The sequence below is a fragment of the Kryptolebias marmoratus genome, linkage group LG1, assembly GCF_001649575.2.
Source record: "Kryptolebias marmoratus isolate JLee-2015 linkage group LG1, ASM164957v2, whole genome shotgun sequence".
NCBI classification, from domain to species: Eukaryota; Metazoa; Chordata; class Actinopteri; order Cyprinodontiformes; family Rivulidae; genus Kryptolebias; species Kryptolebias marmoratus.
Window position 1 is genome coordinate 20,877,177 of NC_051430.1, and position 24,741 is coordinate 20,901,917.

Here is a 24,741-nt window from a genome sequence, read left to right on the forward strand (position 1 = left end):
CGCAGAGAATAGATAAAATTGTTCTACCTTTCCACCTGCTGATCGAGGAGGAGGAACGTCAAACCGTGCACGTTCCCAGAGAGTAGGTGTATGGCAGACCATTGTAGAATATAATGAAATCCCACACTATGGTAATCACTTTTCTATATATCAGTATCAGCGTTCCTTCTTCAAATCGACTCTCTTACAAGTCAGAATAAAACATAAAGAGATATCCTCCTACTAGATATCTAATCTCTATATTTTAGACTGCATATTGCATTGTTGCAAATCAACATTAGGTCTGTATTTAGTCTAAGCAAAATAGCTCATAAACTAGTGGACAGATTTTAATGAATTAATTAAGATGACCGTTACAGCTAAGCAGCCTTAGGAAGGACAAACATAGCTACAACTCAGCCATTTCTACAGATATTGAGCAAAAACTTGGTGTGGTAGTAGCCGAGAGTCGTGCCTAGCACATACTCCAAGGGCAAAACAATGTGCCAGAGCTTTGCCTAAAACTTACACATTTACTATTGGTGCCAAGCTTGTTCGTCTGTTAACAAAATATCTAATCACTGGATGCACATCTACAACTTATTAATGGCCACCACAGCTAATTCACCTTAATCAAAACAAAAATGCCCATAACTCCGTCAATTTTACAAACTATTGGGATAAAATTCGGTGGGGTTGTAGCCGCAACACATACTCTGAGGCCATAAGATCGCACATGTCATTTACAAATAATGATGTTAAAGCTATCTTGCTTGTGGGTTTGATAAATTGCATTCTGTGTAGCAGAAATAGTCTGATTTGAAGAGCCCGACTAATGATTAAATGATACATCGGCTTGCCATATTACACCGTTGAGGTCTGTGGCCGCAACACGGAAGGAGGAAAGACGCTCCACGTCACTGAGGTGTAATCAGAGCGTCAGTGCCTCACAAGGTGCCACCGTAACACGATTTAACTGCCACTGTACGACCTTAGACACCCTCATGTCAATAATAACACAAATAAGCACAAGGGGAATACACTTGCAGTCGTGTCTTCACTGAAAGGCCTCGGCTGAGACTCGGGGAAGACGCTGAAGGTAACGTACGGAGCGTTAATCTGTGTTTGCCCGCACTACCTGCTAGCTTGACCGCCCGAACCAGCGGACTGTCGGTGCCCGCTCTCTGTCGCCTTTCCCTCCCCCGGAAACCTGCCGGGCTTTTCCGGCTCGATATAGCGATGGAAATAATCTAATGTATTAGTTAAAGTTAGCGCCAGAGAGCGGCGTTACAGCCAGTTAGCTAGCTAGCCGGGATTTAAGGTCGGCAGGCTCCGACGCGTTGTTGACGTTTTCGGTTTGACACTTGTTGAAGCACCCGGCAGGTTGCTGCTGCTGCTGCTGCTGCTGCTGCTGCTGCTGCCGCTGCTGCTGCTCGGATTCAACGCATTTACATCTCTGCATGCAGTTTATCCCATGCAAACTGTTTAGTATTCTGGCTAGACATGGCTGAGCCGTGCAAAGAACAACAATGGCAATATTAAAACTAGACAAACATCATTGAACAGTAATATCTGTTACTGGGAGAACACAATAACAAACTGAGGCCCAATCTTCAGATTTAATTATGGTTGACAAGTGCATTGTTTTATGACAGGGTGGTGTTAGGCAGCTGTTACGCTTAGTGGTGACAGGGTGTTTAAAACATACATGCATGAAATATCTTTTAAAAGTAATAAATTCTGACATGTGTGTAGTACCTCACTTTAGCTCAAACACATGCATGTTTGATATATCTGATTATATCTGTGATCCTGCAGCGACAATCCCTTTTGTCACTTTCCTGAACACTTCTGTTAGAGTGATCTAGTAGTCCCACAATCCAGAGTTTAAAAACCGATGATGCTTTTTGCACCGTAAACCTTTTATTCAACTAATAAATCCTTCCGTTTTAGTTTGTAGGTGGTCATTGTAACTCACAGTAATAGCTGTGCTGTATAAGTTATCATTACAGCGTGGAAAATCTCATGTCAATGTCTTCAGAACATCTGGATTCATGTTTTGATTAATATTGTCCACTTAGCTTTTTGCAAATATAAGCGGCTTCATATATTTGTTTCTACTTATCATCTTTCACAAGCAGATTTGTTTAGTTTTTTAGGAGTCCCCCGACCTATTTTTGCACTACAGCTTTCCTTTTGTACAAAAACCAGTTACTAAAAGGCTAATATGACTTATGTTTTCTTGTGTTTCCCTGTGTTCAGTGTTTTTTTCTTTCTGGGCTGTGTGTAAAGCATATTTTCCCTAAATTTACCTTTGGTTCTTTGAATTCGCGCCTCACTCAGGAAAGCCAGGTTTCTGTCAACTTGCATGTGTTTTGCATGAATTTTCTTAAGGCTGGGTGTGATGGGATTCTTATCCACAGTCCTTCCTGTTAACACACCTTAGCGCACTTCCAAAGAAGCGCCTAAACGCCAAAAAAATAAATAAAAAAAAACAACAACGATAGTACGAGTTGAGCATGTATTCCCGACCTACATTCTTTTCATTGTTCATGTGGTTCTAAAGAGAGCAGCAATAACAGTGTAGGTGAAATATGTGGTTAACGTTGTGAAAAAGATCCCATCAAGAACTTGTTTTATTGGAAACACCCTGCCATTTACACCACACACACACACACACCTTGTACGGTATTCTTTCAAAGTGACTGGAGATTATGAATCACTGTACATTTGTACCGATACAGGTTAGGACTGAAAATAATCCAGCATATAGGACATTGGTCTCTATGTATTTAACAGGAATGAGCTGAAGTTGTTAAGTGTGCTGATTTAAAAATAATAAAAAAAGGAAACAACACAGCAATGCATCAGTAAATTACCTTCTGTTGATCAGTTTTATTTGGTCAACCCGTCAGATGACGTTTATTAAGGGTGCGGCGGTGAGATAAAAGGAAGCAAAAGCTTTTGTGAAGCTTAAACGAATGATTCTGGTCCTCTCCGAATCTTACTGAAAAGTCTGTATCCACGTTGACACAGAAGTTATTCAAATTACCGGCAGATAAACAACAGAACCACCATTAGCTGGGAAGGGAAGAGGAACTGCTAACAGGCAAAGTTTTGCTTCTCTAACACGGGTCGTCTCACTTGCTGTGCAGTGAGGAAGTTAGCAGATGTGTCAGTGCGCCACAAGCTCTTGTTTTATTCACTGTAGTCGGGACAGACTAAGGTCGATTTAGCTGTGGTGTCTTGAATTGGGTTTTAAATCTACAGCCATTTCAATAGAATCTGTTCAGTGGTTCATGAAATATTTTGGGAACAGACAGACAGTGTTGACTATAACAGTTAATGCCATTGTTTTAAGCACTCAGAGTATGTGTTGTGAACGACCCTCAGCTACTCCCACACCAAATTTGAACTCAGTGTATGTAAAACTGATTGAGTTAGAGCCATTTTGTGTTGGATAATATCAATTAGCTGCGGTAGCCTGGTTGAACTGGGGTGACTCCAAGTGGTAATCAGTTGTGAATGATTATTTCCTGAAAGTGTCATCAAACTCTCTCCAGTGGCACATGTGATATTTTGCTAACAGAGAGGCAGCATTGATGCCAACAATTAATGGTGACGTTTGAAACAAATATATTTCACAAAGTATATGTTGGGAATAAATGCTCACTCACTACCACAGAAAATCTTAGCTTAATATCTGTAAATGTGGCTGTGTTGTGGCCATTTTGGTGTTTCCTACAGTTAGATCTACTAGTACGATCCGTTTTAGCTCAATATCTGTAAAATGAGTTGAGTTATTGCCATTTTTGTGTGTGCTAAGTTTGTTTAATTGTGACGGCCATCTTGAATAGAGTTGACTTTAAGAGTGAACTTTTAGCCTTCACTTAGATTGTGTGTTTGTGCTTTTCTTTCTCCCTCTTCGGTTAGCCGAACCACAGACGCCTCGTCAGTCTGCTTTAATCGCCGTCTAACTGTTTGGAGGACGTTAAGCTCATCTTAACGAGCCGAGGTCAGAGAGCCACGACCCGGTCTAAGGGCTGTGTGCTTGTGACGCACGCGTGGCCGTCTCCGAAGCCGCTCTCGGCCTATCACGGAGGGCCGCGGTGAAGGAGGCGCTGTCGTCTTAGCGTGGCTCACCTGGGCTCTGGCAGGCCAGAGAAGCCGGGGCCACGTGTTTACTGTGTCTCTCCTTTCTGTCAGCTTGATTTCAGCTAATTTCGTTTACTCCAACAACCCCGGTGGCACATTCGTCCACCCCTCACTTCGCTGATATTACTCACTTTCATTCTTCAAGCCTATTTTTGGACAAATGGTGGGAGCAGGAACCTAAAGCTACAAGTAAAACACTTGTTTTTTTTGTTTGTTTGTGATAGTCGTGCAGCTGTTAATTATAATATGGACCTTCATTTGAATTCCTAAAAAAAGTCATATCTGCATCCTTTTTTGGACCTTGATCAAATTTACTGTCCTGGAGGTGAGACTCTAATTAACCACTCCAGCCAAAAAGGTGTTAATGTAAGCTTATTACCAAGAAACAGAAAACACTCGAGTAGCTCTCACTGCTAGAAGGCAGCTTCTTCAGTGTTACAAGGACTACATACTAAGTAAGTTTGATTTATAACAGAAGACAAAGAAAAGCTGAGAGTGAAGAATGGGGAATTTTGTTCAGTTTTGACTGGCTGTGGCCCGAAGCCTGCCTGCCGTGTGCTCACAGAGACTTACTAATTGTAAAACCGTGGTTAAAGTTTCGTAAATGAAGGTTTAATGAATGAGTCTTTTTGATGACACCCTTTCTTTCTGCTTTCTGAGATAGACATGACAGATAAGAGGTAATTAATGCTTCTCTGTGTTTGTAAAAAAAAAACTACAAAAAACTGCAGTAATTTGTCTTCTTTTATGTCTCCTTTTGCTTGTTGGGCTCTCAATACTTTCATTAAACCTGTGCTCTCTCTGCGGGTTCGTCCCGTCGCCGCATTATTTAGTTGTCAAATTTGTTGTTCAGTGGAATATCGAGCCGTCATAAACTACTTAGTCATCCGTGCACATCTCATACCAGCCGAGAACCACAATAAAACAGAATTAGAACTCGCCATTTTTGGGTCACAGGTTTTGTGTTTTTGTACAGATCATATTATCTGACCTCATCACAGCTAGAAAAAAAGCAATCTTTGTTGTGGCAGGTGTCAGATTGCATTGGATTTATGATTTAGAAACTATGTTGAATGAATAAAAAAAAAAAAAAAAGAAAAGCCCTATTCATTTTTTTCGGAGAGATTTTAGAGACTGGTGAAATCATTAAACTTATCTTTGATCTCATTATGAGCACTAGAAATAAATTTACAGCGCACACTAGTTTGGCATTTTTAGTATGCTGTGTATACGCGTGAAAAAAGTTAAACAAGTTTCTGCTTTGTATTTCATTTTTCCCCTCACAGACAGCTGTGTTTTGAAAGGTTTTCATCTCAGACACCTCACACTGAGTCTCCAGCATGCAGCAGCAGAGTAAACAGCGCTGTTTTTATGTGTGCGGATGCATTACCAGTAATTGAACAGCAAAAAAAATCTCTCATAAACGTGACAGAACCGTACGGATCAGAAGGCCCTGCGCGGTAAATAAGTTGCGGAAACTTGCTTGACTCATTCGGTGTGAGAAGTAACGGGATTTTTTTTTCTCTTTAAACAGCCTGTGGGCCGAAGCTATTTGCATTCATTAAAAACAGCCAAATATCTCCTCTGGAGTGGTGTAACGTATGGGCGCATCATCTGTGCATTAGTGTACCAGAACTTTGTTGTGTGGCGTTTATTTTTACCTGCCATAATGGAGACCATATTGTCTCATAAAGTTTGGTCACAGTTTGTGCTGAACAGATCACAGAGGGATGAAATAAGTCTGTGCGACACATTTGTGCTCAGATGTGTTTATGTGCTAATTTTTTTTTGTCTTTGTTTTTCCCAGAGTGCCTCCCTGCTTCAGCTTCTAAATGGGCGAATCAGGCTCACGCCGCTCCACGCTCGTTTCCCGCCTGCCAATCTTCCGCCGCAGCGGCAGCAAGAAGCAGGAGTCTCTCCCCTCCTCTCCGTCGTCAGGCGGCGTGGGAAATGGCGTCCACACCTCGTCGCCTTCCAGCACCAACTCCAGCTCCGGCAGCACGGGCAAGCGCCGCAGCCTCTTCCGCGCGCCGTCTCTCGGCTTCTCAGCGAAGCGGAACAGCGATCCGCGCGTCCAGCCCATCAACCTGAACCTCACCCCTCCCTTGACACAGACTACCGACGCCAACGGGAATAACCAGCAGGCAATAACAACATCGGCGTCAACGGGGTTCAGTGAGAGTGGCAGGCGTTCCAAGTCGCGCCACTCGTTCGGCTTTGGCAGCCACAAGCAGAAGAAAATCCCACGCTCTCAGACTGAAGACTTCGACAAGGCTTCCTCGTCCTCCTCCACGGCCAATCGAAATGTGTTCATCAACTGCATTAGCAACTCGGGGGCCAATGAAGGCGACGACTCCGGGTTTCTCGACGACTACAGCGGAGGCAGTAATAACAACAGGCGCTCGTCACGCCAGAAGAAACAACTGCTGCCCAAGTCCTTCTCCGCTCACCACCGCTTCTCTCGCACATCCGACCACCACAGACCACCCGAAGTCAACCCGGAACCGTCGAGCTCCACCACCATTACCCCGGGGGCAGGAGGGCTCACGCCGGGGTCGTGGCCCGGCGAACTGATCGGAGCTGGTGCCGAGAGCTCCCTTCAGTCCCCGATGATCTCAGAAGATCGAACTACAGTCATCACTCCCTCAGAGTTCATTCCCATCACAGAGGACTCTGTGTCTGAGGTGGACGCACTTCCGGCTCCCAGTCCTGGTGTCACCTTGGAACCTGTCTGTGTTCCTGAACCGCTCACTGAGCCCGCTGCACCTGACCCCCCACCTGCACCAGAAAGCTTCAGCGTGGCGGTCTCTGCATCGCAGGTAGGGTACTACTGTCACCTAAGAATCCAGTATATATAAGTGTATATTAGACATAGGTTATGAGATTCTGAAAAATGTCAAAATTGGTAAAGCAAAAGCTTCAAAATGCATCACATGATTTACTTGCTTTTATTTAAAAACAAAAATGCAATTAGTATTACTTTTTCTGCCTACATAATATTACATATTGCTTCAAAATGATTATTTAATTGTCATAATAGCATAATGATACTAAAAATAGATATAAAGAAGGAGACAGAGAAGACAAGTGAACATAATGACAGTCCCTCTGTTCAAAATCTGTCATCTTTTTCCTCAGAACAGATTTTAAACAAATTTGTGATCTGGAAAAAAATACTTTGTCTCTGGTGTCTAATGAAAAAAGGAATTTAAATCATAGGATCGGTGTGACAGAAAAATGTGGTGGTTTTTACACCGTGACCTTCAAACCGGTAATCGGCCCATGCCTATTGTATACTCAGTATAGTTCATATTTCAAACATAAATCTCAGGTGTTTGAGTTTGATGACAATCCCTCCATTTCCTCTCACTTGAGGAAATCACACGCAGGCAGAAAAGCCGAGCTGACGTGCTTTATAATACAACATATATAATACTTGTAAACAAACATGCATAGAAAGAGAAATTTATTTGTAAAAAGATACAAAAACACACATAATTCACTGGGTTGAACCTGGTTCACACTCACCAGGGGCTTAGCTCAAACTGCAGATATTCCGTTTACTTTCTGTTCAGGCCCTTTGCTGTACTATTTATTTGCTTGTTATTTCTTGTTTTCCTCATCTCGAAAAGCTGAAATGCCAAAAATCAAAAATTTAAAGTCAAATTGAGAAGTGAGCTTGCTTCTTTTTAATGAAAGAGCTCAGGCTTGAAAAAGTAAAAAAAAAAAGTGCATGTCTGAAGAATGGCATTAAGATTTGAAACCTTTGAGCTCTCAAATACTCCTTCAAAGATGTTCCAATTTTTTTAGTTCTTGTCACAATCAGTAAAACAAACAGAAAACAGGAAGTTTACAAGCCAAAGCAAGGATTTTTTTTTTGGCTCGTGAAGAATAAATCTCAGCTGATTTGCTCTGTGGGAATATTCATAAACTCTTCTATCTAATGTTTGCTGAAGCAGGAACTTCTCTCTGTAAAGCCATCAGGCTGCTTGTAAAATATGTTTTAAAGAAAGTCAATAAAATATTCTCTCCTCAGGTTTTCTTCACTCCAGCCCAATCCAGCACTGAGAAACCTTTGCTCCCTGAGACCAGCACGGCCAACAACACAGACTATGAAACGGCCGTTTCCCTCTCTGAGCCAGAGACGGCCGTACCCTGTCTGCCTCTGCAGGAGCAAACACCGGAGGAAAGGAAGGAGAGGGAGGAAGAACGGCAGGAAGCGGGGAAAGGAGAACCGGCAGAGAACGGGACGGAGCCGGCGCCGGAGCCGGAGCGGAAGACGGGTTACCACACGGAGACCACGAGCGAGAGCGAAGCGTGCGGGGTTCGCAGCGAGGGCTGCCACTCAAACCCCGAGAAATCCGAGCGGAGGGCCAGACACACGCTCTCTCTTCAAGAAAGAGGAAGCCTCTGCGGCTGCCATGAACCCAGGTCCTCTCACTTGAGGAAACCACACGCAGGTAGAAAACTCAAGCAAACACTTCCTACCGACACACAGATTTATATGCAAAGTCACTAACACAGACAGGCTAAATCTGTGTCGAAGGAGGGACACAGAAACTCATGTCTGTTCCTTCTCGTGGAGGCTTATTTAAAGGGTTCTATCAGGCAGCGACACTTCTGTCTGATGGTAAACATTTATTAGTTTGTTGAAATGATGCAATGCTGACACTTTTTTTTTTTAATGATTAGCTTTACTACTTCTAAATTTATAAAAACACAATGGCCTATAAAAATATCTTCGAGTTGATTATAAAATAGCTGTTGTAGTTATGCTGCTGGTCCAAACTGAACTCTTTAAAAATTCAAGCTGTATTCACCACTGTAGGGTAATTAGCATCGTCACATGGAGCAGGATATTAAAACGACTTCTTCAGAGCTTTGGATGAGGATGTTTAGTGATGTTAAGAAAATAGACAGTTTGAAACAGGGTTAAAGAGGTTGCTCCATACGCAGACATGATTTGTAATCGTTTTCACTTCTGAGAAAACACGCAAAAACACTTTACGCCCAGTTTATACACTAATTAGCAACAGTTATTTGCCCTTATGTCCAACTTTGATAATAAAATCATGGCTAAGTTTTTAACTGCAGTACATAAAAATAAAAGCATCCTCAAGGCAGCAGGTGGATAGTTAATAAAATGAAGATCTGTATGATTAGGTTACTGTATTTGTAGACATTTCCTCATTTATTTCCTGGTATATTCCTACTCCTAATGTTAGTTTCTTACCACTTTGCTGCAAAGGAAACTGAGAGAGCACGAATTTAAGAAAATCTACACAACATATATCTGTAGAATTGATCTTTTCTCAAACTATCCAAAGTGTATAAAAAAACGTAACAAAGATTATTATTCATTGTAAGACGTGTGCACCAGCTCCCCGTCACCCGGAATGAAGAAGCGGGTAAAGAAAACGGATGGACGGATGGATGCACTCACAGTCAAACGTCCAAAATGTGATGCTGTGCATTACAGAAGTGACACGATGATTTGCCAGCAGTCGTTTAGTCGGTGCTTGAGGCGTGCTGTGTTTCAGCTTATAATATTAACTCGAACACAACCACAGCGTTCCAGTCCAGGCCTGCAGGAATGCAGATGAATATTGATCACACTGTAAAGTGTTCACTAACAAAAAGCAGGAACTACAGGTAGTCTGGCATAAAAAATTGATGAGCTTATCTGTTGGCCTCCACAACAACAGAGATTTGTACTCTTAATTCTAGCCCCAGCCCTTTGTCATGTAGTTCCCTCCGTGCTGCACAGATTTGTGGCTGAAATGATGCCATTAGCTTTGTTCTTTTTTTTTACTGTTATGTATTTTTTTCCAAGCGTACAAAAATAAGAATACACATTACATACAGCGAAAGCTATCTGTGTACACTATGTGTGTGGGTGGAGAGAGAAAATGGTTCTGGTTTTTATTTTTTCTTTGTGTTTGTTTTGTTTTTAAAGCCTGTTGCTGTTTGCGAGGACGTGATATCTCCTCTGCTTCACTCCTATCCTCCTGTAGCATGCCACAGAGCAATTACTGCAATCTTCCACTTGTCCTTCTGAGAAACATTTCCCCTGAAATCTAACGTTCATTTTCGAGTTTTATTGTTACAAAGTAATCTCGGTGTAGGTAATCTGAAAAAACTTAATTATTGCAAAACAATAAATACAATTGGAGCAAAAAGCAATATAGCTGAGCGGCTCCACGATGGGAAGTTTTAACTTCATTTACAAAGCTGAAAAGGTAAAAGTGGTTTTGTCATTTAGTTTTATGAAAGAACTCCCTTTTCCCTGGAGGCAGTAAGTCCGACTGCTTTAGAAATTAATCAAGAGATCATTATGTCAACCTTTCCGTCTAATTTCAATATATTTCAGATTTTTGGTCGTCTTTGTTTTGTTTCTGTCCTCCAGCGTCTCTGTGTAACAGTGCCAGCCCCTACCACGAGGTGATGCGGCTGGAGAGACGTCTGCGCTCCTCATCCGAGGGGGCCGGTGGGCCTCGTGTCCACGGAAACCACAGGGACGCCCCGGGCATGGAGGGTTGCAGTCTGCTCAAACACAGAAACAACTCCTCGTCTTCAAAACTAGGAAGTCTGGTAAGTCCTGACCTCTTTGTGTGTGCCGTTCTTTCTCTGTGCCCTACGATGTCTACCATGAATACTGATGGGCTGTTTTTGTGCACGTGACTTCCTCTTGCTCGATTATTGTGATTTCACACTTTAACAGCACTAATGATCAATTTATGAAAAGTACAGTCTCGTGTCTGTATATAATGTCAAGGTAGGGCATAACTAGAGATAAAACTGCTTGCACACACACACACACACATAAACCCACACTCAATAAGATTGACCTTTAAAGATAAGGGCGTGCTCCCTTGTCTTTCCACAGCACAACATGATTTTTTTAAATGAACCTTTCAGAACCAAAAACAGAAGGACATGTTTTAAATGCGGTCAAGAAACGGGTTAGAAGTCCCACGTCATATTCTGTTTCCTCTAGTTTTTTCCGAATCACGTGTATTTGCAAATAAATCTGTTCAAAGCAGTGACCTATGAACACAGAGAGCGTTGGAACCAGACCTTCCAGGTGCAGAGTTATCAATTTTACAAACACCTGTACAAGGAAACGTGCCAAAACTCCCTTTGCAACAGGTGCAAACTGTATATTTTGACCCGAATGTTTCCTGTCTTTATTTAAATGCTATCCAAACCAGTTTTTAATGTATTTGTTATAATACCCATGAGCCCATATGGGTCTCGGCTCATGCTCCAGTACGAGGAACAGTAACTGAGTTCATAGCTTACTCTTTTGATTTGCTATTAAACACGTAGCCTACATCGCACCGTGAGCTGTCGTTTGAGCACCAAACCAGCCTTCAGCTTGTCTGCAGATGTTTTTTGTGAAATCCCGACTTCATTCAGTGACCAGAACTACTGTTTTACTGTTCTTCAGACATGTACACGTTTCAGATTCCTGAGCTGCATCCGTTACTGAACTAATTACGAAACTTCAATAAGCTCGTTCAATTAAAAGATGCCATTTGAGAACTAAAAGAGCATAACATGAACAGTTTGTGATTTTACAGAGCTCCGTGTCACTTTGCTGATTTAAAAAAAAAAACAAAAAAACAACAAAGCTTTTAATCACCTAAATTCTGGCAGCTCACCAGCAGGCCGTCAGCTGTTTTCGTACACAACTTTGCCGCACAGACAAGGGGCTGTTGATAAGTTGGTTCAGTGGTGACACAACACAGAAAAGCTCAGATTTGTGTGATTTGATTAATGCAGCGTGTTTTGCAACACCTCGGCAGGAACACTTATTGTCAAATGCAAAAGAAAAATTACAATACTGAGGCGAGTCCCCAACAAAAAGCATGATAACAAATGTGAAAAAGGATCTTTCTTTTCAGACTATTTGGACTAATTACTCTTACACTCATAGTCTGTAGGGACAGAGAGGAGACTCATACATATTAAGTCCAGATGTGTGTAAAACAATTCAGATATATTTAATGTCCACACACTTTTGACTCCGTATGCTTCCATCCAAAGCAAGGATATTAGTGTTCTCATAGAGAAAATCTTCACTTGATTGTCACTGCAGCTACACAATGAGCTCCAATCTTAGAGTTTCGAACGAGTGCGTGCAATTTGGCCACAATTACGGCCGGTTGCTTGCACGCGCTTGCCCATTTCAGTCATTACTGATGCCTCTGACCGTGAAAAATAGAATAAATATTTCTCCACGCCACCGCGGAGCGCTTGTTTTTGCCTCCCCGTCGCAAAAATGCACCGGTGTGCAGAGCTTAGACAGATTAGCAAACATTTATGAAAACTTTGATAATGAGGTGTTTTTTTTTTTTTACAGACAGTAAGAGAAGGTAGTTGTACCACATCCTACTTTTTTTTCCAGACAGGAATCTTTTAAATATTTAAACAAGGTGTTGACGTGATTTGAAAATATGTGGGAGGGAAAAAAAAAAAAAAAAAACGGTCTTGAATTTAAATCTATTTAAAGTAAACTTCTTGCAGATCAGTGTAAATATGGATTTATGACGCACTGAAAAACTTCCTCAGTCGTCTGACGGGTTTAGGGCTTTTATCTCCTGTTTGTTTTATCTGCTAGCACACATTGCAGGAGCCTTTTGTCGCTGCGTACTTCACCTACATCTGTTTTTGTGTTTTTGGAAACTGGTTATAGCGACTCCTGGGCTGAATGTTCCACGGCACACACAAGGAAGCACTACGGGAGGCGAGTTAGTTTAAATCAATCCTTTTTATTCTCCTGGAGAGAAAAAAAACCCCGCTTCCTGGAGAGAACAAACATGGTGTGGACGCTGTGTGTCGTACAGGCTGCAGCTGCCTCTCCACGTCCACTTTACTAAACGTGGTGTAATCTTCTTCTTCCTTTCCTCGGGCCTATGAAGTGCCCTTCAGGGCCTGAGTAATGGAGGAAAGGTAAGAGCCAGGGAGTGTATATTAAACTACATCCTGCCTCTCAGCCATTCATAAAAGTTTATTGTCAGCTTAATGCACTTATTGCTAATGAAAAACTGCATTTAGACACCCCGGCTTTTCTTTTAACGTTAACAGAGTGTAATATGAACAAAACAAATGAACGTATGCAGGCAGTAATGTCTAAATAAATGTATGACCACAGTGAGTGAATGAATCTAACGATTGGATTGGTCTGCAGATTGTTTGGAGATCTACCACATGACTCTCTGGTGTCTCTGTGATAAGGCCTGCTCAGTTCAGCACCTGTGCAGAACTAAACAGAAACACGTTAAAGCGTACAAACAGTCCGCCAGGTGGACGTGCTTTATTGTTGGATTTTTTTTCTTTTTTTTCTTTTTATCACAGTCCAACAGATTATAACTGTCATAAAGCATATCAAGCTTCGGGTTTGCATCGAGAAACGGCTGAATGATGTAATTCGCCGAGACTGACTGCACGTCTGAAGTGCTTTTCTGAAGTGAGGCCGGCTTATGTTTGCTCATGCAGTTTGGGGATCTCAATCCAGTTGTGTCTGATTAAAAAAAGGAAAAAAAAAACCAAGGGGGGGAAATAGTACTTCTGAAACGCTGTTAGACATTTTTCTTTCCAGCACACACAGTGTTGGTCTTTCAGTGACATCTAAAATAATACTGTGACAGGCCGATTGTGATTACACTCGAAAACCTGCTCGCGAAAATCGACTTACACAAAACATTCGCGCAAAATTCTCTCATCTCGGAGACAGGCAGACCAACTTTGCACATGTGCCTTTGTTAGCACTAGACTGACATTCAGAAAATGGCAGAAAAGTTCAGCTGCAATTCGCTTTCCTTGCTTCTACGTTTCAACAATTGCTCAGCAGCTCGCTGGCTGGCAGGGCTGGAATGCACAACGCCTCGTTTTCATACTCTCCAAATTTTTTTATTTTTTTATTTGGTGCAGCCTTAGAAAAGCTAATTATTATAAATGAGTCTAGTTTTAATCATACAACAGATAAAGATGCTTTTTCTCTCTGAGACAAATAGTAAAAACTACAGGCAGATGGTTGATAAACAATGAGGGTATTTGCACATATTGGTCTTTAATACTCACTCGGTTTATTTGAAAGCATCACAAATATCTTTCACACAGCAATTCTTTTTTTTTTTTTTCAGAGGCAAGGTTCAGACCATTTGACTTGTTTGTAGTTTCACTGTAGAGAATTTGTAATTGGTGAAAGTATGATCACTAATAAACACATATTCAGTTATTGGTGAGATAAGCCAAAATGCTCATATTTTGTGGTGGAAAATTGAACGTAAGGCACATTTATTTTTCAGAATACAGTCTAAACAGGTAATGCGCAGTCAGTATCTTCTTCTGATGTCTTTACTGTCCAGATTAGAAAAGAATATAAATAAAATAGAAACATCCAGCACTTTATTGATCCTATGAGGGAAATTAAGGCAACTAAAAATGGTAAAATATTGGAATAAAAATGAAAATGGTGTCAATAAAGTTTTTTAATGATGTCAGTACACGTGGTTTGGGTTTTAGACCAGAATATCTAACATTTAAAGTATCTATATTTATTAAAAAGATACAAAGGAGGTGTTCTTTGCTTTGAAATGACTAACTGTGTCGTGCTGACAGTCAAAGTTGCTTGAAAGCGACAAACGTCAGGTCATAAGCTGTGAGGCCGTGAGGATAAACTTTTTTTTTTTTTTTTTTTCCTGTGTGGATTTTATTCAGCCAACGGATTTCTAATTTGACTGGACATTCAATCCTTTGCGCCCTGAGGTGCACTGTAAACACAAGTGGCTGTGAAGTGCCTGCTCAGTTAGAATGAAGTCATTTGTTAGTTCGTATATTTTCCGTTGCCGGAGGCCATAATACCTGGCTGCAACGCAAAACAGCTCCCCCTTCATCCTGATGCATTAGGTACCTTAAGCACTGAAAACATGTAATTTTCATTGACTGAGTATGTGATTTAGATTGAAGCGTAAAACCAAAAACCCAGTGGCTTTTAATGACCCGAGCGAACCTCATTCTTTCCCTGATCTCTGTTTTCGGATGTCGTTTTGGGTCGGCATTCAGGAGATAGAGCCATCTTTTAATGAATCGAATATTATCTCTGTTAACTCGGGGATTATCCTCAATCAAACCGCACGTGAAATAAAATGGTGAGTTAGTGGGGTTGTAAGAGGGTATTTCTGTGGTTAGAGAGGTGCATTAAAGATGGCAATTTGACTTCATATGCAGGATGTGAGCTGGAGTAATAAACAGCATTGGTCTACATTTCTTTTCCAATATCTTTTCAGCTATTAGCTCCAATAACTGAAATGAGCTCTTCTGTTTAGGGGCAATACATCAAATGCAGTCCTTTCTGCTTTTTTCCTGACATTTATGGCAGCGAACTTCCAGTGAGGGGGGTGGGGTGGAAAAAAAAAACAGCATCGTAATATAATATGTTCATACACAGCCCAGACTAGTTTCACGTAGGTATTGCCTGAGAAAACAGCAATTTAGCTGGAAATTCAGACGTGTGTCTGGGTAGTGGGGAATGTCAGTGGCTCTTGCTCTCAAACAGGAGGAGATCGATACAGACAGTGGCCTGGAGGTTGTTTATGTTCATATAACTGTAATGTGAGCTAAACAGAGTTGGTTATTGGATTTTCTGATCCCTCTGCAGATATTCTAAGATTATGGCTTGTTGTATCGCACAGACGTTTCCGCAGCATCTCCCAGTCAATGGGGATGGTTCTCAAAGGCTGCAGTGAGCAGTAGTTGGCAAATAAACCCTTTTGAAATGTCACAAAATGTTGCCTAAAAGGTTGTTTGAGGTGTTAGACAGTATTGAGAGCTCACCACATTAAATAGAGGGTTTATTATTTTAACTGGTGTGCCCTGAGGGCTGCAGCCCACCCACATTTACTGAAGAATAAATATATCATGCAGACTTGTAGTTTTAAAAGTGTAAACGTCTGTGTTTCTATTCTCTTTCCACATCCTACCATGACCTGGATGACTGAGTATTTTCAAAAGAAAACATTAAAGATTGTGGACTAATGCATGAATTTCTAACCTAAGCTTTAACTTTGGTTTTATTTTTTTTTTATATATATATATATATATATATATATTTGTCCAAAACTGATTTCCTGCTCCAACTGTTTTTATTAGCTTCTATGATAAGCACTACCATAATAATATGCATCATTTTTTTTTTGCCCCCTTTTTTCTTTTGCTTTGTTTGGACTTATTTTAAGGCCATTAGATGGCAGCATTGACCTTTGCAATGCATTTTAACCAAAATAAACACAACTGTTCTGCATTCCTATGGTTTAAAAATAAATAATTTGATTGAGACGTTATCAGTAAGTACTCTGTGCTGGCAGGACGTGATGTAGCGTCACTCCAACAGCCCGGTTGGTGCAGCTCAGTTAACACCTCAAACATGTGGGACAAATCTTAAATCCTAACCCTAAGATCTTTGGAAGCTACGTTAGCCTGGTTTCTGTGTAGCATTAGGGCTAGCAAAGGTGAAGGAATCTTTATTCTTTTATTGAATTAGTTTTATTTAGGTCTGAATCTATTAAAGGGAGTTTCTGGAATTTATGTGAGAATAAAAAATTTCACTTAAGGATGTCAGCAGTAAAAATTGGATTTTTAAATTTTTTTTTTGGCACAAACATTCAGTTGAATTGAATGAAGGTTTTTGTTTTCAGCGCTGCTTATTTTACAAGATTAGACTGTTAGGATTTTTTTTCCCTTTTTGGAAAATTTCACGACTACATGATAATCTTGTTTTCGTGGGAATTAAATACCTTTTGAAGGGCGAAGATTCTCTAGTTTGCTCAGCAGCAGGTTTTCGCTCGTTGCAAACAGAAAGCTGACAGATGTTACACAAAACACACGCAGGCTCGTTTGTCTTCTTCATTCCTTTGTCAACTCAAACTGTTATCATCCCTGGATCAGAGAACTCACAGAATGCTTTCATAACTTTGAAAGCGATGATGAATGACCTGATGTCTGGTAATTGCCGACATGAAAATAATAATAAAAAATCTCATGTTGTAATAAATATGTATTAAAGAGGTGTTATCAGTTTTTTGTAACATGGATCAATGAGTTTTATAAACCATTTGGATTACTTGAATGAAATTCATTTGACAATTTCGAAACAATTCGATTTTTACTCATGTTATTAGAGAACAAGATTAAAAAAAATAACCAAACGACGCCCCGCCATTTAATTACAAGAACAACTTCAAGGTGTTTGTTTCCTGTCAGGAATGCAGGAGGCTCACATTAATCACTTGAATAAAAGTATTTTGTATTTTCTGTTTACTTTTTCTGACCAGGATGTTTTGAACAACCTGGGCTCATCAGAACTGGATGAAGACGATCTCATGTTGGACCTGGACCTGTCTGATGATCAGAGACATCGCCACGGTAACCCCTTCACTGTTGTTATAGTGGTTTTACCTTTTTTTTTTTAATGGGTTTGGTTGATTTTCGGAAACAAGAAGACAAGTTCCTGCTTTCTGCTCTGACTCGCAATCCTCACACATTCAGATTTATTTATATTTTTCCTCCTCCTGTGCAAGCAAATATTTGCTCATACTTTCTCATTCTGTATGTCACAGGTTTTCCTCTCCCCACCTTCGCCGGTTGGCCTCTCCTGCTCATGTCTGTCGTTTTATTCACTGTCTGCCACTCTGGTTTTCTTTTCGTTTTTTCATTAAATCACATCAATTCCATCACCTTATCATATGAAACCAGTCTTCCTCCAGCTTCTTTCAACGTGTGACACAACTTCGATCCGGCTACCTCATTCACAGCAATCTATCTGTTTTTGTTGTTTGGGCGTTTCAGTCACGCTGACGCGCCTCATGGCTGAAAAGTGACTGTTGCTGCTCATGTCCTACCTCCGTGCGGCAAGTGCCAAACTGTAACTTCAGCTTTCATACAACGCATAAAGAGTTTTTATTGTGGTGACTAAGTGCATCAGGGTTCTATAACGTTCCATATGAGAATATGTTAAGATGAACTTAATTAAACGATCTCTTGATGCGTTCATCAGTTCATTTGTTGCACATTCATGTCATATGAAGGTAGCGATTAATTTTGCTGCTGTAAGTGGATGTAGTAAAGTTAAACTATTAACTTTTGCGAGCACTAATGTTAATTACAGAAGCATCACGATAAAAGGGCCATTTCATATGCTATTGTAAACACTGTCATTATGTTGCTGATTATTTTACCTTCAGTTATTTCCATCATTTTTAAAGGGGTAGTTTTTTTTTCTTCTTTTTTTAAAAAGTGGGATTATGTGGAGTAGTCATGAGCAGTCAGTGTATTATCTGCAGTAGGCAGTAGGCTAACAGCTACTCAGAACATGATCTATACAAGAACAGATTTTTACCATCTAAAACAGCTTAAACTTAAATTTCCTAGCAGTTCAACCTAATGTAAAGCCTAAAATCTTTATAGTAAAGAAGACTTTGTCAAAAGTAGTAAATAATGAACAGAAAACATCTGTTTTATGTAAAAAAAAAAAGAAAAACATGATCTAAAAGACAAACTACCCCTTTAAAAGATCAAATTTTTTTAGAAAGTAAAGTAAATTTAAGCTTAAAATGGTTTGAAGTTGATCACCGTCTACATGACCAGTGTTAAATCCTTCAAGTGGGCGTACACGTTTACAAAAATTTGAATTTATCACTTCCAAGCCTATCTTTATGTCCCGGCCTGACTCACAATAATAACTGAACTCCTGTCAAATAAAGGTAAATGTTTAGTAAGAGTATAAAGGCAACATGTGGACTTTCAACCCTAATCAACCAAATTCCCATTCTCAAAGGGTTTAAAGAGTTTTGTGAGAGAATTTGGGTTTGAACAGAGCCCCCATAGAGTTACACAAAATAATGAAAGCATCTCAACAGGCGCCGGCTGATAAAGACCTAAAGGAGGCACCATCATTAATACACACTAGCACACAAGCGTGCATGCTTAGTCATTAGACCTAATGGTTTGCAGACTGTAGCATGAAATTAAAGGTTTGATGAATTATTCTCATAAAGTCAAGGGACTAAGACTTTGTGCTCGCAATAAAAGAATAAGGTTCTTCAACCTAATCAAAGTGAGTCAGTTAGGGACACGCACATGCTCACGCTCTCAGGCTGAATGCACAATGAAGACGGCCTCAGAAACATGCACAGGCACCTATAAAGATATATATATATATATATATATATATATATATATATATATATGTATGTATGTGTATATATATACACATACATTCACAACAGGATATGCAGTATATACCCATCCCACAGTACCACACACCTACACACTCTCATTGGTGCTTCGCGTTTTTACCTCTCTCATGTGGCCTGTTGAGGCCTTTATTAAAAAGAAAGCTGTTTCACTGCAATTTATGGCCAACAGTGTTCAGCAGCAGGGCTGAAATCACACATGCTCACGTAGTAGAAAGTCTGCAGTAGCAGGAAGAATGTAGAAATCTTTACTTTTGTCACCCAACTTAATTCACTCTCCTCTATAATGACCTTCGAAACAGACCCATCATTATTATAAGTACACATATAAGTTGTGATGGGACAATTAGCCTAATGTAGTGATTGTGGCTGTGTTTGGATGGGTTCACAGTGTCCAGAGAAGACTCGAGCCAATCTCTGACCTCCTGTCTCAACCTGCTCCCCTCTCCCTTGGACCCGCCCGGAGATCGCATCGCAGGAAAGGAAAACAGTCAGAGGTAAATGTGTGGAGTGCACAAACACAACAGATATTCCCCCGCAGGAATCCCACAGAAGAGACAAACACGAAACACAAACATGTTTTAGAGTTTCACATTTTTGCCAGGATAGTTGTGTGTGTTTTTTTTTTTGTCTTTGTCTTGGTGTTTTAAGAAGAAAATTTGAGCACTTTTGAATACCATTGAAGTGCCAAATAAATGCAATGTCTATGAGCATGTTTTTTATAAAGACACAGCGTTTAGCAGTTTGGTTGTTCCAAACATCTTGACGAGGTTGCCGTAATTCTTCTGTGAAATACAAAACATTAGGATTGCAGTCAACACTTTTTGTCCTTCATTCAACTTTTTAGGGTAGGAATAGCTGTTTTACAATATATTGACAAACTACACACTAGACGGGCCATTTGTTCTATTCCATTTATTGTCTGTAAAACTTTAATGGTTTCTCTAAATTTTGATGGGAGCCTTACTCAGTTTGTATTATACTACTGTGTTAAAACATCTGAAAAATAGAAAAAGAAATGCCATTTTTCTATCGCTGTTTTCACTTTGCCAGTGATGTTTTCTGGCTGTTCATCTGGTTCGATTTAAAGGTGCCATTTTGTTTATTTGGAAGCACTTCTAATATTTTACCAAGTGCATTTAATATGAGTCTCTATTGACTCAGAGTAATGGATTTAGTTGTAAAGCCACGAAACCACAGGATAACTCTGGGCACATTTTGGTTTGAAGCCAAATGAAAAAGGATAACTTGGAAGAGGCAGTTTATCGTGTTGGCAGCAAAGCGGTGGCAGTCAATACTCAAAGGTGGTAACACCATTCAAAAGTTAATTGTTGCGTGAAACGAAACAGCAACAGGATCAGAATGTTGCTTGAACCGTTTTTTTTTGTTGGATAGTTAATCATCAACTAAACCTCCCAGGGGTCTGAAAGCCAAATACAGGACAGTGTTCTGGTCATGTCAGAGAATGGGTTATGGTATGTACTGGTTTTGTAAAACAGACTCCAGTGGAGCATATGTAAAACTCAAAGACCTGTTGTGGTCCTCTTACCCACTGAGCTGTCGTCTTTTGTACACAATACTTTCAGTTTGCTCCAGCTGCGGCAATAACTTCTTTATTTTTTTACTCTGTCCACTCATTGACCATCTGAGAGACACAAAGAGAAAGAAGGAAGGTGAACGTCCATTCCAGGAACTGCTTATCTTGAGTGTTTTTGTGTAAACGTGTGACATGTTTTATGCCTTTCACTCCCCGTGAAAGGAGACAGAAAATAAATAACTGACTTTACTTGGAATAAAAAAAAAACGTAAGTTGTCTTCTGTCTCCTGGCGGCTCGCAGCTGAAAGAGGACACTTTCAGCTTCTGTTTGTACATATTAGTACCATTGCCAAGGACGATTTCATATGTAATTTGATTTGGCCACTTATTTTCTCTCCGTGCTTCAAATCTGGCTACATTTTGCTCATAACACATTTGTGCATACACACCCACTCTTCTCCGTAAAGATGCCCGCAACACTCACGCAGAGCATCTCTGTGGATGGGGCTTATTTGGTTTTATGGAGCCAGTGGGTAATAAAGGGTTGTATCACCAGTGGTGTCTGGTGGTCTATCTGACAAGCCTGCAGATGATTATTACTTTACCTTTCAGTGTTCCTCCCTCTCCTCGCTAGTTGAATTTATTTTGTTTTTTGCTGCTGGCATCCATAGAGTAAATATACTGTATCTGTCAGAACATGCTCACTCTGGAATAAACTAGCAATAATCTTTGTTTTCAGGGACTGTGTTGGTCAACTTGTGTGTGTGTGTGTGTGTGTGTGGTTCTGAAGTACAGTTTGACACATTTGCTAAACTTTGAGACTCTGTAGTTTCATGTGCCTCTTTTTTTTTCCGAGAAGGATTCTTTTTTTTTATCCTTCCTATAAAGCTTGTTGAAAGCTTGAGTGAATAAAAATACTTTTTCTGTGTCTAGACAGTTCCAGTGAATCACACAAGCAACCTTTTCAACCCATCTAAGGCTTTTGTCAGGTAGTTCATTCATTTTTGTATATATTTTTCTAAGTAGTGGACTTGTTCCCTCCCACACTTACAAATATTTGAATTCTTTCTTGGAGATTGAGGCTGAAATGTAATTCAGCTAAAATCATGTTTTTTTTCCATTTTTTTTTTGTTGTCAGCTCAATTGAGTTTGCTGTGATGGATGCATCACGGTCTAGCCAGAAAATGTCAGAAAGTTAAAAAATGATTCTATCTTCTATAATCCAATAAGCAGCAGCATAAGAATGTATCGCTTTACCAAAAAAAAAAGAAAATGAATAAATGAAAGCAGATTTTAGACAACTTCTAACATCACCACGTTGACATACTGGTGTGCACCAGGCTTTAGGTTCATATTTTTACTGTACATTACTCCCTTATTGATTAAACATTTTGAATGCTCACATGAGTTAAAAAAAGGGATAGTTCAGATTTTCTGAAATGGGGTTCTGCACTCAGTGACTTACCTGCAGGAGATAGCAGTCAGAGCGATATCACTTTAGAGAATAAGAGGTTGATTAAAAAAGACAAAAAAGTGTGGTTTAAGCAACTTGATTGTTTTTGGAGTTTACTATGCATCACTGTGCAGCAGATAGTTATTTTAGATGTTCAATGTGGAACATTCTGTACATGTTCCACATTGAACATATATGCCTCTTTAACACGGGCCCTAATTCAGAAGTCCGGCTCTACTCCACTCTACTCGGCTCGGCTCTTTAAAGAATGCATCGTGTTTACACCAGCCAGTTTGGTTGGTAGCAAAGGAACGCCTCCTCGTGTTGCGGGGGGCGGGGCAGCGTCGGGGGGGCAAGTTGTGTAAACAACGGAAGCGCTATGGACAACGTTGGCCCTGTGTTGTTGCTGTTTTTTAAACTTATGGGGATTCTCCTGAGACTTCAGGAAGAGAGGTGCAGTGGAAGAAATGCTCTATATGCCGCAATTGTTGTTCATTGGGCAGGGTATAATCTGCATCATTTGCTATGGAAAGGAATATCCAGGAGCAGAGATGGATATACAGTATATATACTGTGCATATACATACTCAGTCTAGGTTGGATGAACACAAGCAGTGACAGGACTATTGTACAAACCTTACTTCCTTTTTCAGTTACTTTCAACATTATCTATCACTGTACATTTCATTGAGCAGTTGTAGTTTCTGCCACTTATTCCCCATCTGTGCTCACACGGAGCTCAATCATTGTTTAGATGAAGATGCTTTTGAAGAGACTTCAGGAAAAAGTACAAAAGTATTATCCTCTTTTGAATGACGTACTACAGCAGAGTATGCTATTCATTTTGGACGTTTTTGTGTTTATGCAGGTTTGTGAAATACATCTGAATATGCCACAAAAATGCTTCACTTTGTTATCCAAAACAAACTGTAAAAGAGTGGAAGTAAGGCATAATAAGAAACAAAGAGTCTAGACCACTGAAAGGAGATTTATCTGCCAATAAATTGAATTTTCATTCAGTGACGAAGGAAGATTTAGAAAATTTCAGAGTCACTGGAGTTCTGAATAGCTGTTGGCAGGTGTTAATTTCTCACCATTTTAGTTCGGCCTCTTAATTGATTTTCTCCAACAAAATCTTATCGCACAAATTTTACTGGAAAATGTCTTCATTCTGTGAGCACGGAGCTGAGAGCGGGAAGGGAAATAGCAGAACGTGTTTGCCCAGAGCTTCCTCTATTTCTTTCGGAGTCTTCCTTTTTCTCCAAGCCTGTTTTGCTCTTTGTCTCAGGTTCCACGTTCCCTCGAGGGGACATTGATTTGCTGGAGGCAGAGCAAGCTCCCTTCTGTTCACACTCAAGAAAACACAAATACACACACACACACGAGCTAGTATTCCCATCACTTCAGAGGACATTACGCTGATTTCGGTGTACTTTCCTTAGATTTATCTCAAAACTAAGTATGACATACTTAATCCAACCTTCATGTTTTATAATATAACTGGATGACTTCTACTTAAGAGACTCTGTGTCCCCTTAAAGAGAGCCTGGTCTGCACAACATGACTCTGTAAACAGATTATTGCACCCAGAACATGTGTAACACAAGTGAGTCCACATCCACTTCTGTCAGTCAGTCGTCCAGAAAGAGTATTGGCTGCAGGAGACCACATGCTGCCTGACAGACTGCACGAAACATCTGTTCTAAGCACACAAATCAAAACGCACAGTCCTTCATGCGCATTTCTTTTTAATGCTTGACGGCTGGGTGATTTTTTGTGGCAGGCATTTGATTTTCTGTCTTTAAGGATTAAGTTATACTGTACCAAACCTAACGCAGTAAGCAGCATTTATCTGTTTTTCTGTCTTTGTAGGAAGCAAGGTGCATCTTGAGATTTCAGGAGGAATAAAAAAAAAAAAAAGAGGAGCCTGAAATAATACGGCGTCCTACATTCGACTGAATGTAGTTAAATGTGTAGAAACACAAAGTGTCCGTTGCCTTGTACCAGAGATCATTCATTAGAGACCCAGTACACTTTTCTGGTTTCTAATCATAAAATCAGTGATTATTGATTGCTCAACTTCCTCGACTGTGACTTTAACTCTAAACGATACAGTACATTTAATGAGAAGAAGCAAGGCAGAATTGTGTGGAATGAAAGAGCTGAATAAATCAGCTCTGGGTCAGATCTGTCTCTGAAATGTGCGGTGTCCTGTTGTACTTTCTGATTAACTTTTAACATGTTTACATATTCGAATGGTGGGAAAATTTAATTTAAGCAGTTAAACAAAAAAAAAAAGAAAAAAGTAGACGGCATCAGTTACATGGCAGTTAAATAATGAGTATTTATCGTTTAATATG

The 24,741-nt window shown here is 40.2% G+C and overlaps 1 protein-coding gene across 3 annotated transcripts in view; it reads left to right on the top strand.

Moving 5' to 3' along the window:
• Window positions 1-889: 889 nt before the first annotated feature.
• ccser1 (coiled-coil serine-rich protein 1) overlaps window positions 890-24,741 on the top strand; it is a 113,306-nt gene continuing 89,454 nt past the window's right edge. For 2 of the 3 annotated variants that reach the window (XM_017413924.3, XM_025005434.2), the window contains exons 1-6: window positions 890-1,078; window positions 5,942-6,953; window positions 8,171-8,594; window positions 10,541-10,725; window positions 17,472-17,562; window positions 19,783-19,888. In XM_017413924.3, the coding sequence (XP_017269413.1) occupies window positions 5,967-6,953; window positions 8,171-8,594; window positions 10,541-10,725; window positions 17,472-17,562; window positions 19,783-19,888 (1,793 nt within the window). In that variant the 5' untranslated portion in view covers window positions 890-1,078; window positions 5,942-5,966. The remainder of the gene's footprint in view (window positions 1,079-5,941; window positions 6,954-8,170; window positions 8,595-10,540; window positions 10,726-17,471; window positions 17,563-19,782; window positions 19,889-24,741) is intronic. The other variant, XM_017413923.3, reaches the window with a different exon arrangement.